Source organism: Hetaerina americana, unplaced genomic scaffold (genome assembly GCF_022747635.1).
Source record: "Hetaerina americana unplaced genomic scaffold, ioHetAmer1.1.p SCAF_10, whole genome shotgun sequence".
NCBI classification, from domain to species: domain Eukaryota; kingdom Metazoa; phylum Arthropoda; class Insecta; order Odonata; family Calopterygidae; genus Hetaerina; species Hetaerina americana.
This window is the reverse complement of record NW_027286070.1, coordinates 70,259,687-70,277,848: the sequence shown is the minus strand read 5'-3', so window position 1 is coordinate 70,277,848 and position 18,162 is coordinate 70,259,687. Positions and strand designations below refer to the sequence as shown.

The 18,162-nt window shown below is 42.9% G+C and overlaps 1 protein-coding gene across 1 annotated transcript in view; it reads left to right on the top strand.

Moving 5' to 3' along the window:
* The window catches only part of Ino80 (chromatin-remodeling ATPase INO80), a 196,612-nt gene that overhangs the window by 107,234 nt on the left and 71,216 nt on the right, over positions 1-18,162 (top strand). The window contains exon 24 of the mRNA XM_071598816.1: positions 6,817-6,975. Coding sequence (XP_071454917.1) covers positions 6,817-6,975 — 159 coding nt within the window. The remainder of the gene's footprint in view (positions 1-6,816; positions 6,976-18,162) is intronic.

Genomic DNA, 18,162 nt, shown 5'->3' with positions numbered 1-18,162 from the left:
TTCGTGGGAAAACATGATGACACCTTAAATCTATCTGTTTCCACGCACTGTCTCTGTAACCATTCAAATGAGGAATTTAGTCTCACGGCGTGCCTCTTTATCTTCTCCATACGGCAAGTTACTTCAATCTACCGATTCCTGAAACAAAACAAACCAACTTGATCTAATATACAAGATTTTGTACATAAAGAAAGAATTTGTGTACTGAATAAATTTTATCCATATATTTAAGTTATTTATTAGTAATCAGAAACGTTGAAAAACGGCTTTCCCACGTGCGTGTGTTTGCTCCCACGGGAATGAGATAGCGCGTGAACTCCGCACGTCGTGGTCAGTGCATCCCCGTATCGCACGCGCCCCCCCTCCCGTCTTTTCCTCCCTCTCCCGATTTCATATAGCCCTCCCATCACTAACCTCTCCTCCCCCCACCCCCTATACTCCTCTCCTCTTCCAGGGCCTGCCACAGACGTTGTCGAAAGGAATCGCTCTTCTATGTCATTCACCCTTCTCGGCGCCCACCCCGTCCTTCCTTCGCACTTCAGAATCCCTTCTGCCCTCCTGAGGTCCCCGAACTCCCTTCCCCCGCCGCCCTTCACGAGGCATCACCCTCTTTGTCGGAATTTCGCCTCGCACTGCAGTCCTCTGCTCACCCCCTCCCATCCCTCCCTCCCCCTCCCTCCTCCCCCATTGCGTGTCACTTGCTACGACGCCTTTGCCCCCCCCGCTCCTTTTCAATCTCCCTCCCTCGTGATTTTCGTCGTGCCCACACCGGAGCAGCTGCCTCGGGATTTCAAGGTCTTGCGTGAAAATTTACTCGAAGCTTCCCTCCCGATGCGATGGCACTTCACGAAGAAGTGATGCTAATCGTAACGGAGGAGGAATTGCACTGTTTTGATCGGTCAACTCAGAAGGTGTCAAACTCATCATTTTTACTGTTAGTTGTTGAATGAAAGCACCCTTTTTTTTTGGTGTGCTTCAGGGTTTCGTTAGCCAGGGATCAAAGTTCTCGTGGCGACCACCGTTTGTGTGGACGTCCACGTCGTTTAGTGTGGCGAGGGAGAAACTCCGGCCTGACGAGGCGTCACGCGATGGTCCGCTTGTCGAAATGTATATTTTTACAAATCCCTCGCATGTGGTCCGTATGTCTTGTGAGGGAGGAACGGCGCACATTTCACGTGACTTTGCTGGCTGAGCTATGACCTATGACCATTTCGCCAGAAAGTGTCCGTGACCCTAAGAATGAAGCCGCATTGCTGCGTAGTACTCCAGCACTAAAATGAAAAAAAAACTGGCGTATGAGTGACGTTAAATTAAGCGGAGTATTCCCGTGTTTAGCCACTATTTTATTTCCAGCCACTCTGCTCATGACGCGTGCCCTTGACCGGTCCTCATTTATGTGGTGGCATTTACTTCTCTCATGAGTTAGAGGTTTCGGCAGTGGCTTTTTCTTTTGTGTTAATCGGTGCTTATCGTCCGCTAATAGTCGCAAGACGTAGTATAAGTGCTGCCATGGCCAATCAGTCGGCAGCGGGTGACCGGAAAGTTTTCTACTATGGGATGACACTGTTCCAAGTGCCAATCGACGTATCACTTTAAGGCGTGAACGTGTGCATTTTCATTGAGTGTATTGTTTTGTTTGATGTGTTCATGTGGTTTTTCAATGGTATGTCCACATGAATCCATTAAGTTATTTCTCTAGATTTTTCGCGTGGCGAATGTTTCGATAAAATTCTAAAAAGGTTCAAGTTAGATTTGCTGTGAATATTCCGTATTACTAGAAAGTATTGCCTTCAACGGTGAAATTGTTTGTATGTCTTGATAGCCGCTTGAAACCATTTGTAAAATTCTGTTGTAAAGTTGATATTCCTGTTCTTATGCCATTCAGTTAAATTTCCCTCCGTATTATGGGAATCCGCTAAACAGTCTTAGGGGTTGTCTTGTTTATAGATGTACGATTTAAAGGAAACTTGAGCACTTTATTTTTTTCTACCTTGACGTACCTTGAAATGAATCAAGTTTAAAAATGAATGCGAGATATGGTTATATCGGTTGTAGAGTGAAATGGCATTTGTGAATAATCTTTCGTTGAGTGTTGCACAATCTCGTTACAACGCAATATGATGGAATTAGAATGTAATTTATTGCTTCACTTACTGCCTTGTAATCGGAGAGGTGTTTTTACTGGAATTTTGCTGGACGCCAACGTCGTGGCGACGTAAAAGCGACGCCGAAAGGCCTTTGAAGTTTTTCAGCTCAAGTGATGTGAGCATCCTAATCCGTTTAATATGCCCGGAGAGAAATTCTTGATGTTGTCATGGTGGCCAGTTAGTGCAAGCGAATTATATTACGAGTAACAGTATGAGAGGTGTTACGGGGTAACATGATGACGTAAAAATGAGGACATCTGCAGTCTGCATATTTAATCTAGCAAAGGCACAGGATTCAACGCGTGCTCATTTAACTGTAAGTGAAATAGGCCTCAAAATTTTCAAATATATTAACAGCGATGTGGAATCAGCACAACAAGTTTCTCGCTTTATTATTTATTTACGAGTATGTATGTTTATGTATCTAAAAGTGAGTTCCTCAATCTATTAATTAAGTAAATTTCATGCCAATTTTAATCATAAAAAAATTTGAATCCTGAGATAATTTGGAAGCTAATAATGGATAAAGTATGCCTTCGTAAATTTTTGCTAACTTTGTGTATTTTATCTTTTTGCCGAAGTTTATATTTTGCGGACAAAATTAATGAATAAAACTATTTGTATACATAGATGCATATCGATGATTGATACTGTTGTTGTTTATTGCTCCTGTTGATACGTAAGTTATTAATTTTGTTAAATAGCGGTGGGAATGACGAAAGGACAAGTTTTAATAAAAGAAATGGAAGTGCGCTTTCCTGAAGGAGCAATATTTACTCTCCAACTGTGATTTAAAGGATGTTTTAATTATTTCAGCTCTTTTGACGTGCTTACTTTGATCACTTCTTTTCCTTGTAACTGTTTTGTCTTGGTAAATATGTTTTCGTTTAGAAAATTATAATTGAAAATTCGACCTCTTGCGAGTTCCATAGTTGTTTTTACAACGGGATAAGGTTTTTTTTTAGGATTGGGTTCTCAATAACCGTTTACTTACCTCGGTAGCAATTTATTCCTGATGAATTACTTCCCAGATGTTGTGTTAATATAACTGATTACGAGTAAAATAAGGTTCACATGCCGTCAGCGGTAACGACCTTGGTTGCTGGGTAAATCAACGGTAAACGTACAGTCTCAGCGTGGTTTAACGAAAAGGTTATTCACGCGTTCGTTGCCATGGTAGTTCTTGCGTTTGAAGATGTTTACTTGAAATTTTTTCGAAAGTATGGTTTTTTTTTAATTTAATTTTTCATTCTTAATATCTGGTGCATTGATCGCATATCCATATTGTATATAACTACATATACATTCGCGTATTGATGAAGTCAACGTGGTACAAATTTTGCCATTTAGTTAGGAAGAAATATCTGATACTGAAGTCTCAAGCACCATTTTGAAATGTTATTGATGCGTAATTGTGTTGTAATCTAAACTTAGTTAGTAAAAAACAAACAATTCACCAGCTTTTTAAATTTTGTTGAAATTCTTAGTCCTTCGATTACCATTTTATTTGAATTTTTTATTTTTTTATTCGAATTTTGTTTCTTTGCGCTGTCAATGGATCACCATTAAATTTGTTTAATTCTTAACTTTACCGTTGTGGTGTAATATCAGTTGGACATTGTGAATAGCGTGGCGATTGTTTTATTGATCCATCTGATTTACCGAGTTCCTGACTGATTTTGATCTGAGTGATTACTGGGTGTGATATTACTGATTTACTGTGTAGGCATGGGATTAAAACTTGTTAGTCTTTTTCGTCCGAAGCGTCGCGCGTGCAACGAGTGAAGGTAGCCAGATCCTGATCACGTTGAGTTACATTTATTCGTGGCGTGCACTTGATTCCCAAGATTTAGATTTCACTGCCTTTAAATTTATATCAAGCAACGACGAAGAAAAGGTCCATATTATTATTCTGATTATTATTTCATAAATTTCGTAAAAACGTTTATTGCCAAGCTTCGATGTGTAAATTTGAAAATAGTTCTTCGCCTTGTTGATTTTTCCCAAATTTTTCGTCCATCAAGGCAATTCAATGTAATGATACAATTCAAAGTGTAAAGGCTATTCGCCTTTCCCGGGATTCGAACTCGGATACCTAGGGTGTCCGGCCGAGTGCTTTAGCCACTTAAACTTCCGTGCTTCAGTGCATTCGATTTGCATTTGGTTAGTATTGAGTCCAAGAGTTGTTTATTGGTTTTCCTCGTGCTGTAGCCGTCGTAGATGCAGGCGACAAAACTTCTTGTGGCCTGCTTATTTTCAGGTTGCCATTCTTATCCCCCCCTCATTCATAGAGGTGAGGGTTTAACATGCGAAGGGGTTTTTGAACCAAGTGTGTGTGCCTCTTATAATCGATGCATAATTTCTCTTGGGTCGCGCGTTATCTAAATCTACATACACCCCGTTGTGCGAACCAGAAACCTGTGGTTTGTGTATGGTTTGATGATCGCTTTCCCCAGTCGGCGCCCGGCGATGCCCACGTGCCTGAATGTGCTCTCGATCGGCGGTTTGAAGTTCGCGCCGTGCCATATCTCCATCCATCTGCATTGCCGTCCTCGCAAATCGAGGCGAGCGTGGGGCTGTGGATGGCAGTCAACTGCTTGGGCTAGATAGACATCGCCTCCTTGCACAAGTGGACGGCACGCAGCTGTAATCCTGCGTTTTCAGGGGAAAGCAGGGCAAAGCATAGACTCAAGCGACTCGTCGAGTCTACGCATTTCTATCGAGTCGGCGTGAGAAACGAAGAAGTGCGTACCGATCCTTGGCGGCTATTGCTCAATCGCCGTACAAGAGAAGGGAGGGGGCGCTTGGGCATTCTTTCTCCTCCCACAAAAAAATTCGAAACACGAAAATAAGACGAATGAAAGCTCAACTCCGATCTTCCTTGGTCAATCGACCCTTTCAGATGACGGTGTTCTGTTCTTTATTTTTTTATCCGAACGCGCGCAAATCTCCGTTCTGTCCTCCTTCCTCCTTTCGGGAGCCCCTCACGGGTCCGACACTTCGTCCTCGGGCGACTGCCGCCCCTACCACCACTGTTCAGATCTCGCCGCTTCCTTTCCTCCCCTTCCCCCCCACACCCCTTCCCGCCTCGCGCTTTTGTGTCGTCCCCTCCTCTTCCAACGTGGCCCCTTTCGCCCGGCATACGATACATCCCCCCCACCCCTCACCATTCACCTCCCACCTCCTCCCCCTTGTCATCCTCTTCTTCTTCCGGACGTCAAGGCTCTAAAATCTACCCTCTTCACCTATCTCTTCCTACTTCCACCCCCTCACCACCCTTTCTGTCCATCTTCGGTCCCTAGACCCGCATTACACCACCGTCGGCATGCTCGGTGCGAAATCGGAGATATCCCCTTCAAAGGGATTTCCCTTAGTCATTATCATCCCCCTGTTGTATCCATGGAGACGTCCTGTCCTCCGCCTGTGTCCCTTTTGACGGCAGGATGGGCTCCCTCGTTAAGGCATCTCTTGGAAAGGGGATGTGCAAAGAGGGAATTAGGGGGTCTGAAAGAGCCGAGGCTGAACAAAAGGACGACTGAAGTGCCACTTATTACTTGTACTCATGGAAATTGACCTCCCATGCCTGGTTGACGTGAAGTCGAAGGGAAGGCCGTGCTCGCTTTCATATGCATGCAGACGGCTTAATGTCTATATTTGCTTTGGCAGGTACATCGTTACAATTCCAATGTATTGGACGATATCCCCTTTGTATTGTTTCATCGCACTAATTTTGAAAGTAAAGTGACTATCATGTTAATGCTAGGATGCTATTCTGCTGTAGTTGACCATAATTCACGTTATGTATGAAAATAAATTTGTTGGTATCCTAAATGATAAGTTATTTTAAGAGTGTGTGTGTATGTATATATGTGTGTGTGTGTATATATATATATATATTCTAAAAATAGAATTTATATATATATATATATATATATATATATATATATATATATATATATATATATATATATATTCTAAAAATAGAATATATATATATATATATATATATATATATATATATATATATATATATATTCTAAAAATAGAGTACTTACGTAAAATTAAGACAACTCTGATCAATTATTTATCGCAAAAAATGTAGCGTATGGATACAGGTATGGCATTTTTTTGGTTTAATTTTGTAATTTATAGTCTTGGGAAATAATTTTTGAGTGTGTTTAATCCTATTCAATATGAAAATAAAAGTCTAAAACTGCAACATTTTTACTTTTTGCGCACGTTAAGTCTCAGGTTTGACGCCAGATCATTTACCTCAACATCCTTAAGAAATGCTGGTAAACTTAATATTTATTCTTTTAGGCCGTATTTATTTTGTAAAGTTAAATTATAAATAATGGTCGTACAAAATTAACAGAAATGTCATGAGAAAGGAAATGAAATGAACTTCATTTATTTTCATCATTGAATTCTGTTTTCAGTTTGAATTGCTAGAAAATTTCCATGTATTCCTACATTTTCTATGAAAGGCATTAATTTAAAACTAATGGGTATCACTAGTAAGGATTGATCACCTTCAACACGTTCAAGATTTTACCTTTATGGCTAATAGTTTATGACCAATAATGCACCAAGTTGGTGATAGTGTTCACCTAAGAATTAAGGATCTAAGTAACTACGTACTGATTGGATATCTTTGTTTACCCTGCAGGTGATTTTCTACGACAGTGACTGGAACCCCACTGTCGACCAGCAAGCCATGGATCGGGCCCACCGCCTGGGACAAACCAAGCAAGTCACCGTGTACAGGCTCATATGCAAAGGAAGCATAGAAGAAAGGATTCTTCAGAGGGCAAGGGAAAAGAGTGAGGTGAGCTTGTATTCTGGTTTCTTCTATCTAGAAGAGACGAACTCAATGGATCCGCAAGTGGTCTATCTTGTGTTATTATATTGTGCAGTGGGTGTTGACTCGACGACGTGTGTGCAACACCGCGTTTATTTTGTGGATGACTCTCACGGCGCTGATCACATACTGTAATTTGCAATATCGTAAATGTAATGCATGTAGTTTGATATGATTTAATACAATGACGACTCGGATAAATCACTAAGTACGACGTCCGGTACGTGTTTCATCAACAGTTATGGCTTTTCCAGCCTCGCAACCACGAAATTTTACTACCCATCCATCTACAATACACCTATCAACTGCATTGTCACCATAAACAGCCGATGACGATGAATCTCAGTAGGGGTCATTTTTTCAGCTGTTAAAAATTCAATAACAGCACTCTGTTTAACTCGCGTTGACATAGCACTGTAACGCGTCTCCATACTTCCGCTTCTCGATATACGTACACTGGATGACTGAAACGATCTCAAACCTGCGCATGCGCATTGAAGGGTAATGTTACGTCCATATGCCACCAGGAGTGCTTCTGAAGGTCATTTTGTTTGTGGTCTACAAGCATGTGTGCATTAATATTCTGTCTACCCTTGTACTGTGCTGTATCGAAGATTTTGGTCGACCGTGTGCCCTGTATTTTGAGAAGAAAATATCCTTGTTATTCTCTGGTGCGTTCCCGGGCAGTGCCAGTGGCAACGCCCGTCGTGGCATAGTGGCAAGAGTTTGGCGACCACAACTGCATCGGTGGTGTTATTTCTGCCTGTCGTTTCCTCCTCCGAACTTTCTCGCCATATTTCCTTAATGGGAGCAAGCCGGCTGTCATCTAGGGAATTAGCTGCTGCGTGTGAGCTAAGAGGCGCCGAGCAGTATAGCCCCGGGGCGATCTCCCCTGGCATTTTGCGGACGCCGCACCCTCGAGGAGGAGAAGTGCTCCCCGATAGGGCCTTAACGATGGGACGCGTCCTCACAAGAGTACCACCCGCTCGAAGATAGATGGCACTTCCGGCGGTAGGCACTTCCTTCGTAATCACCCGCGCTCGTCATTGGATCTCTTGCGCGTCGCCCTCTTTTCCTTCCACGATCGCTTTCGCCTCGCCGTCGTTCTTTCGTTTCGCGTAATCACGCTCCCCCTCTCCCCACTCCCTCCCACTCGATGGGTCTTCCGTCTGTCAACGGCACGCGACACACCGGGAGATGTCAAGAGCACGTGGTGGGTTGGGGTGCTCTTGGAAGAGGGGGCACCCTATTGAACGCGGCGGATGTGGTTGGCTGTGGATGGCCGGTGGGCTCGGGTGGCTGGCGAGGAGATCGTGTGTCCAGAAAACCGCAGGAACGAACCCCCTACCCCCTCCATCCCTCCACACCTCGCACTCGTGGATGTCGGAAGGGTCGGAGCTCGATGGCTTTCCGGAAAAGGTCGTCTTCCCTCGGTAATCATCCAGCGATAGTTTTTAAAATTCGATGAATCGAACTACTGTTCAAGATATTACGCCATATTTCACTCGATAAATTGGCCAGATGAAATTTTCAAAGAAGGTGTGTCGAGATTCAGCATGGAATGTGAATCACTGGCATTAATTATATTATTGCCCAGATGGTGGGATACTGAGTTAAACCAAGAGGTTTGCTTTGTTCGAGATCAATTCCTAAGATTTTAAAATTTAAATACTTTTATAAGTTTTGATTTAAATGTGTACATATTTGTTTGATCAATATTTTCTTCGCCGGTTTTGTAAATTCGAACGGCATAACGAAAATTTGATTTGAGGCAGAATACTACCTTGATCAAAAAGTTCCCGGAATAACCACCGTGTGGCGCTCCCATCGTTCCGATTTGAGTTCTGTTTTTTTTGTTAAATTGGTACATCTGTTGTTGATATTCCCTTTAAATCTTAGTGTCATAACTTGACATTTGCAAAAGTTACGTAGCCAAGAGTACATCTATCTCTGTGTGTGTTGGCGATTTTTTACAATTGCAGAAATGGATTTAAATTTGCAACAACGAACTTGTATTAAATTTTGCGTAAAAAACGGATTTAGTGGCGCACGGACGTTGGAAATGTTGGAAAAGTGTTTCGGCAACGATTCTCTAAAAAAAACGGTCGTTTACCAGTGGCACGAGCGGTTCAGAAGTGGTCGTGAGTCAATCGAAGATGATGAACGCAGTGGCAGACCATCGACATCGAAAGTCGGTGAAAAAATTGATAAAGTAAAAGAAATGTTGGTCAATAACCGCAAATTAACCATCAGAGAAATAGCGGAGGACTTGAACATTGCCTATGGATCCGCCCAAGACATTGTGGTTAATGATTTGGGTTTCCGTCGTGTAGCAGCAAAGTTGGTGCCAAAAGACCTCAATTTCATGCAAAAAAGAGACCGTGTTGACGTCGCAAAAGACATGATTTGCGAGGCTGAATCCGATCCCACATTCATCAAAAGGATCATTACTGGAGATGAGACGTGGGTTTATGAGTACGACACGCAATCCAGACATCAGGCAAGTGAATGGCGTTCACCAAATGAGCCGAGACCAAAAAAACCACGTCGTTTTCAGTCAAAAAAGAAGGCAATGCTGACGGTTTTCATGGATTACAACGGTGTAGTGCATCATGAATTTTTGCCAGAAGGCCAGACAGTAAACAAAGAGTATCATTTGGGCGTTATGAGACGTTTGCGTGAAGCAATTCGCCGAAAGAGACCAGAAATGTGGGCAGAAAACTCGTGGATTTTGCACCATGATAACGCACCGTCGCACAGTGCTATCATTATTCGTAATTTTTTGACGAAAAATGCAACAAATACCATCCAACAGCCACCGAATTCACCTGATTTGGCTCCCTGTGACTTCTTTCTGTTCAATCGAGTTAAAAAAACCATTACGGGGAACGCGTTTTAGCAGCCGAGAGGAAGTAATGGAAAAATCGCAGGAAGCACTGATGGGCATACCGAAAACCGAATATAAAAAATGTTTCGAGGATTGGATCAAGCGCTGGCATAAGTGTGTTGCAGTCGATGGGGATTACTTTGAAGGGGACAATATAGATTTAGATGAATAAACTTGTATTTTTAATTTTCTGAATAAATTCCGGGAAATTTTTGATCAAGGTAGTATTTCCTGTGATTGAGTTTATTTTTTGCGACTGGTAAGTTTAGACCCCTCGAAAATAGATTTCCTGAATTATACTGTAGGTAATGATTTAATGGCTCCCAATTGACTTGGAATCCAACCCCATTAAGCGGGTGAGAGAAAAATTGTTAATTTCAGTGAGAGGTAATTGTTTACTCCAGCGAGAGGGGTTGGAAGTTTAACGTCGCACCGATTTCACTACGAACAATGCAAACGGCTTACCGTTGTTGATGGTGAAATGATATTATATAGCCAAATGTTTGCAATGTATAAATCACCGGCCGGGTTAGTCAGATGGGAAGCCATGCTCGCTGCCAACACTTAAGTCGCGGGTTCGTATCTCGCCTCGGGCATCGAAGCTGCGTTAAACAAAGTGATCTGGTCCCTGTAAGAAGCAATGACACTCCATAGAAGGGTTACCCGGAAATAAAAGTGTACGGAGGGGTCAAGAATCCAATGGAGCAACAAATACCCTTGATTTGTTGGTTGAATTTGTGGATAAAGGTAATGGCCTGAGCATGGAATTTCTTGCGGTGGTCCCTTAGACTTTTTGCCCAAACTAACGCGAAAATTCCCGGAAATTGAACTCCCCTACGGTGTCAGATTCTGAAAACCTAAGGTGTATTCTAAATGGAATAATGTTGCTTGCGGGTGCCATCGGTGATAAAATAGAGAGAGAGATGGAGAGACATGAGTGATGTGAGGGAAAGTGCTGAAAGTCCTAAATGATTTGGTAGCTCACGGGGCCCGGTCGATCGCTGTGGAGTGGGCCGCTCTCGCGCTGGTCGCATGGGGGACCCGTCGCCGCACTTGGAGCGGCCTAAGTTTACGGTTGGTCCCAGGAGTAAAGGTAATCCATGAAGGGAGTTACGAAGGACAAAAGGTATCCAAGAAAAAATATCTAAGAATAGGGAAAAGGAAGAAATTGCAACGCCGTTTCAATGGCAAGGCCATCTTCGTCAGGCGCGGAATGTTTGCGACATCGATTTGACAACGCCCATGCTTCTTTCTTTTTCCCTGCAACTTTCGTATTTGTGTTAGGTAGGTGTGTTTGCACTGACATCAGTTGCGCCATTTGGGTCGTGGAGCGTGGGGTGAGGTGAGAAGGAAGGAAGGTGCCCAGTGGCGATGTTGGTCCTCTCCTCGCCGGTCGTTGAATAGATCGATGCCCTACCCGAGTTATTGCAATCGAAGTCCCATCCTCATCTTGCGGTCTAAAGAGAGGGAAACTCAGCGGGGAAAATCCTTCCAAGGAGGAAACGAAATCTTATCCCGCCTCCCCTGGTCTACCGTGCGAGGGCAACACTCTCGCCCCATCCTTCTCATGCCCAGGAAAAGATTTCCCAAGTAGAGTTCGGACCGTGCCATGCTGCCCATCCTTTTTTTCTTCCACCGAGCGGGCTGTGCGCAAAACAATGAAGTGGAGGATTGTGCCGGAAATGATTTTTCTTCGTCTCTCCTCTGGGTTCGGTTCTTGGCATTTCTTTCCTTCCGTCGACGCTCTTTTTTTAATGGCGGAGTTTTTCTTCGTAGGGCGTGGAAATGGATCGTGGTGATGGATTTGGTGTAATCTCGGACGACTCAAAAATCTAACGGAAGAAGTAGAAATGAAATTTACTTTTTGCCTTGGGTGGTTGCGAGTGATGAGTATTCTCCACCACGGTCTTCCTCTCCTAAATTTTGATCGATGAAACCTTTCATGAGTATTTTTTTTATTTACCTGTGTACTCACTCCCAAGAAATCAGTCTCATTTTCAATGGCGTGGGCGCTTTTTTTTCTTGTTGGTTTTATGAAGCTGAAAAGTTATCGGTATCCTCACAATTTCCGAGGGCAACGGAAAAAAAGGCATTTGAACGCCTCGTTTGAATCCCTTTCGCGTTGGCTCTTTTCCCACCCTTGCTTCCTCATTCCTATTTTACGTTTTTCGAAATATTTCGCGTAGTGTGCATTATTTCGATGGACCGGCAAGAAATGAGTGCTCCTTGGGGAAGGAATTCACACCTCAGTTTAGAGCAGGATTTAGGTTGAAGCTATAAGCATACTCTGGAGTTTTTTTGGAATGGACAACAGGCCCTGTTGTGTGAATTTTGCGATACTTGCCAATGATTAGTGTTGATCATTAGTGGGAATGAATTATTTTTTTCATACGTCTATCGTAAGCCCTATATCTCATTTGAAGCATCCGTCCAGCTAAGTGTCCCACTCTATTTACTTCTTCATTGCCTCATATCTAAATAATTTTTGTGTCGCGTCGAAAAATAATAATGATTGCACGAGCAAGAAAAATTAAAATGCTTCAAAATTGTTTCGTTTTAAGGACTCGACATTTTTATTAGGTCTAAACAATAATTATGATATTTTTCTAATTGTGGCCTAGTTGTTTTTTAAACGCATTGAAGTCCTGCCCTAATGAGCGGGTACCCCTAAGGAATCGAAATGTTATATTTTTTTCCTTATCGAGTTGAAATTAGATATTATGTCATGCATTCTATTAGGCATTTGAAATTTCAGCAGAAATGGGTGTGCCTGGAAAACTTCTTTACTCCTGTATCTATGTCTATGTAAAAATACCCCGCCATCCAACAAACGGCGCGAGCAGGCACCAGGTGGGATTGGATACCTCTAGTTGTCTGTTCGACGATTAACGAGCTGTCTTTGTGTACCGTAGCGATGCATGTGTGTATGTCCATGATAAACACATATGCCTACCTTTCATTAGTGAGCTTAAAGATTAGTCTCCCTATAAATTCTAAAATTCATATTCGGATGTTGAGATTGGCGGTTTCTAAACATCGATTGCCTATGGTATTGGACCTTTAGGAATTTAACGGTTAACTTGCCTATCGCATTGTCCCCAATCACATTAATGAATACCACTTACATGATTCGCTTTTCAAATTCATAACACCTATCCATGCCTGGTGGCTTCACAGTCAACGTTCTAATTTGATCGTCACGTGATGGTTTTTTAATCACATCGTACCTTTGAAATAACTCACTGCACGTGGAATCGATGCCCATATTGCCATTGTTGTTGCATTTCTGTTAAGATCGGTGTATTCCGATGTTCTGATCATGATATTTTATTTCGTTTAGTTGTGTACTTATGCCTCCATGCCGACTATGTTTAGGGAGAAAGTTATTTGTTGGACGGCAGACTTTTTTTTTGGTGTTAACTGCTTCCGTGTCATGGGATTCCCAGCCCGACAGTCCCTGATTCATCACGCGGACATGAGCGGAAATGCGAAGCAGGGAGAGTGTGGCGGGGGGATTTGGCCGGTAAAACTTGAGATAAACTTCGTAAAGGTTTTGCGGTGGCAATTAAGGAGAGAGAGCTTCGGGAACACCTGCGTTTGAGATCGGATCGTGTCGTGCGGATGGGTTCGCTTGCATCTCGTCCCGCTGTCGTCTTTCATCCACTCGGGTGGAAAGAGGGGCTCTGCACGGTGGGTGTGTGGGGGCCCGGCGGGGGGGGGGGGTGGCGGGGTTACGCGTTTGCGGTCGAAGGGAACATGAAAAGTGTTGGAGAATTGATGGAACCAAGTGAGTGCAGGCGGCGGAAGCAAAAGCAATGCTGTTCAGAGAAAGAAAGGAAGAAAGAGAACTACTTTGTTTTTATTCAATGAGAGAACTGTGTATAATTTTTGTGTTAATAATTTTATCGTTTTTTAAAAAAGTGGAATAGATAACTTTTATATTAAATTAGTAAACTAATATGCTAATATTGGAAATGTGCTGTGTGAATTCTGGAGAATGAAAAACAGCGGAGGCTTGACGCCGCCTTGTGTGGCATGCTTGTATTTGTAGGTATTGAAGGGAAACGAATGGGAACTGCCGCTGGTATTGGGGAAATCAAAGACTCGAAGAAGAGCGGAAAGGGAAACTGGTGCATCGAGAAAAAGAAGGCACAGGAAATGGTGCTCAGTTGCGATCATTCCGTTATTCGATGAAGTAGGGAAATGAAACAGGGAATGGAGAGGCAAGCGGTGTGAAAATTAGTTTGTGTAGCCCTCAATTTTTTTTTATTTTTTGTGTGTTTTATTGAGATAATAGTGCAGCTCCTCTGTGTGACGGGAATAAAGATAATGAGTACAACATCATGCGCCAACGTAAGACCAATCGATTCCACTTCAAATTACCTTTTCAACGTCAAATGGCTTTACTTACTGTAAACATACATGAACAATCGTAATGCTTACTGTTTGGGACAGACCCTGTGTGTATGGTTCCTGTTGAATATATTCTATTTGTAGTGGCGGTTGCTGGTTGCAAATCTTTGGGTTTCTGCCCAGCGGAAATTCGGAGGGCGTGGCATGACACCAGGGCTGCAAACAATTCAAGGATTCTATTGCTGAACTATTCGCCGTCGAATAGTTTTTTTTATCAAATAGGATGTTTTACGGCTTCAGCTACACGAGAGGAGGAAGAATGGGATGACCTTGAGCTCGAGGGGGGGTAGAATTGACAGAATGGATAAAGCGTTTTGCTGGATTCAGGAAGAAAGGAGTGTATTCTGAATAGGAGAACGAGCGAGACGGAGTGGAAGGTGATTGGCTGAATCCGACGTTGGTCTGGCTGCTGCGTGTCGGTCCTTTATCCCCCCCCTTACAGCCTTATTCTCCCCCTGCCTCAGTCTCCCCTGCCTCCCTCCCCCCTCCCTCCCTCCCCTCGACCTCAACTTGGCCGGTTGCCCTCTTCCTCTGTCTCTGACATCGATACCCCCATCCGCGCAATCCGATAGCGGCGACCCCTTCCCCGTTGTGCCCCCGGCAGGGCCGGTGCTCGGATCAGGGGATGCAGCAATGGCCGGGGATGCAATAATGGTTTGAGGGAGGGGGGCGCCAAAGATTCGGTTGTCATCGTTGCAATAATGAAATTGGTTGAAGTCATCCCTCGAGAGCCGTTCATTTCCAAAGGTTGTTGATTGGTGGAGCCCTATCTATGCGATTGGGAAAGGGGTATCGAACCGAAAAAATTGAGGATGTTCGTTTGCTATTGGGCTGCGAAGGTTCTAGAATAATCTAGCAACCCTATGCACTTCATTTTTCCATTAAATCTTATGTTCTCTCGATGTAATGGAAGATATCAAAGATTATTTCTTCATTTAAGTATCGCGTATTGTTAGTTGTATGTTATTTCCCGCGTATTAAGGTAGTATTAATTAAGTAATTGTATGTTATATCGCATATTAAGTTGCATTTGTGAATTCGAAGCAGCACTGATTGTTAGTCAAGTGCTTGCCCCGTCTCCCTCTTTCGAAGCTTCCACTTGCGTAACTAAGCCGTCTCATTTCATGCCATTGGATTAATTACAGTCAATAAATGATAATCAAAGCAAATATAAGTTTTTCTCTACACCTCCATTAAAAAAAATTGTTTTGTGGAGTGTTAAAAAAATGATTCGGCCGCTAGGATAACTCGGTGAAAAGCCTAGCGGGAAATGGACACAACTTAAAAAGTTGAACCTGACGGGTCTTAAAATTTTCTGTCGGAATGGAAATAGAGTCGTTGATGGTTGGGTTGCCGAATGCATGGTTTGTATGAAAAGTATCGGGGAAAGGTTTGGAAAAATACTACCTTGATCAAAAAGTTCCCGGAATAACCACCGTGTGGCGCTCCCATCGTTCCGATTTGAGTTCTGTTTTTTTTGTTAAATTGGTACATCTGTTGTTGATATTCCCTTTAAATCTTAGTGTCATAACTTGACATTTGCAAAAATTACGTAGCCAAGAGTACATCTATCTCTGTGTGTGTTGGCGATTTTTTACAATTTCAGAAATGGATTTAAATTTGCAACAACGAACTTGTATTAAATTTTGCGTAAAAAACGGATTTAGTGGCGCACGGACGTTGGAAATGTTGGAAAAGTTTTTCGGCAACGATTCTCTAAAAAAAACGGTCGTTTACCATTGGCACGAGCGGTTCAGAAGTGGTCGTGAGTCAATCGAAGATGATGAACGCAGTGGCAGACCATCGACATCGAAAGTCGGTGAAAAAATTGATAAAGTAAAAGAAATGTTGGTCAATAACCGCAAATTAACCATCAGAGAAATATCGGAGGACTTGAACATTGCCTATGGATCCGCCCAAGACATTGTGGTTAATGATTTGGGTTTCCGTCGTGTAGCAGCAAAGTTGGTTCCAAAAGACCTCAATTTCATGCAAAAAAGAGACCGTGTTGACGTCGCAAAAGACATGATTTGCGAGGCTGAATCCGATCCCACATTCATCAAAAGGATCATTACTGGAGACGAGACGTGGGTTTATGAGTACGACACGCAATCCAGACATCAGGCAAGTGAATGGCGTTCACCAAATGAGCCGAGACCAAAAAAACCACGTCGTTTTCAGTCAAAAAAGAAGGCAATGCTGACGGTTTTCATGGATTACAACGGTGTAGTGCATCATGAATTTTTGCCAGAAGGCCAGACAGTAAACAAAGAGTATTATTTGGGCGTTATGAGACGTTTGCGTGAAGCAATTCGCCGAAAGAGACCAGAAATGTGGGCAGAAAACTCGTGGATTTTGCACCATGATAACGCACCGTCGCACAGTGCTATCATTATTCGTAATTTTTTGACGAAAAATGCAACAAATACCATCCAACAGCCACCGAATTCACCTGATTTGGCTCCCTGTGACTTCTTTCTGTTCAATCGAGTTAAAAAACCATTACGGGGAACGCGTTTTAGCAGCCGAGAGGAAGTAATGGAAAAATCGCAGGAAGCACTGATGGACATACCGAAAACCGACCGTAACTTTTGCAAATGTCAAGTTATGACACTAAGATTTAAAGGGAATATCAACAACAGATGTACCAATTTAACAAAAAAAACAGAACTCAAATCGGAACGATGGGAGCGCCACACGGTGGTTATTCCGGGAACTTTTTGATCAAGGTAGTAGATTTATTTCAGATATTGGCTCAAAAATTATTCACAGTACACTCCTTCAGAGTCGACGCACTTTTGGCAGCGGCTTTTCAACGACTCGTTGGCTCCTTTGTAAGCGGATTCTGGAAGGTTCTTAAGGGTACGCGTGAAAGCTTCTTTGACGGCACTTAGGGTACCATGGTGATGTGCTTTGAGGGAGGAGTTCACTCTTGGGAATAAGAAATAGTCTGCTGGAGTCAGGTCGGGACTGTAAAGGGATTGGGGAATCGTCGCGATGCCTTTGCAGAAGGTCTTCGCAAGCAGACACTCGACTCTGCTCTTGGTCATCCGTAAAGACCTTCGGGACAAGTTAAGCGCGCTTGTATTACATATTTTCTCGAGCCAAGAGCCCTTTTAGCACGTGGACCACCGGAAGAACTGCGAAGTCCTTCGGGAGCCACCCTTAGAAATGTCGGCTGCTTCCGATTTTAGGTGCATTAATCAGTTTAGTGTTCAAATTAGATGTTTTCAGGGTTAACTTTGTGGAAATACATTGTCACTGAAGTAAAAAATACCAATGTTATCTTTCCACTAATGTTTTTATTCGCTATTACTAGTTGCGACGCATCTGAGGATGACGCGATGCGTCGAAACTAGTTGTAGCGAATAAAAAGATTTAGTGGAAAGATAACATTGGTATTTTTTACTTCCGGTCGTTTATGAAATGTGGTATTGTCAACCATGCGTGTAATAATCACGATGGCGTTTAATCTATACATTTTTTCCCCGGCATTGATTTTGATTGAGCGCTGTCTTTCCCTGGTGTTCGGCAGCTTTATTCCCTACTCCTTAATCTTACTAATTCATGATCAGTAAGCGCGTTTAGGCTTCGTCTTCGTGATGGCAACAATGGATTGCGAAGAGATTTGATCACGAGATTGAATTGCGTGCATTAACTGAGCTTCTTAAGATGCTTCTTTTAAAGGAATCGAGTCAACTTCGACCTCTTAACGCGTGCCCGGCTTTTTATTGACGCCATATAAAGACCACTTTGTAAGTCTCTCCATGCTTACATCGGGAAAACTAGTTTCCTTGTTGAGATTTTCATCCGAGCACGCTTTCCACTTAAGGATATTGACGTAATAATCATCG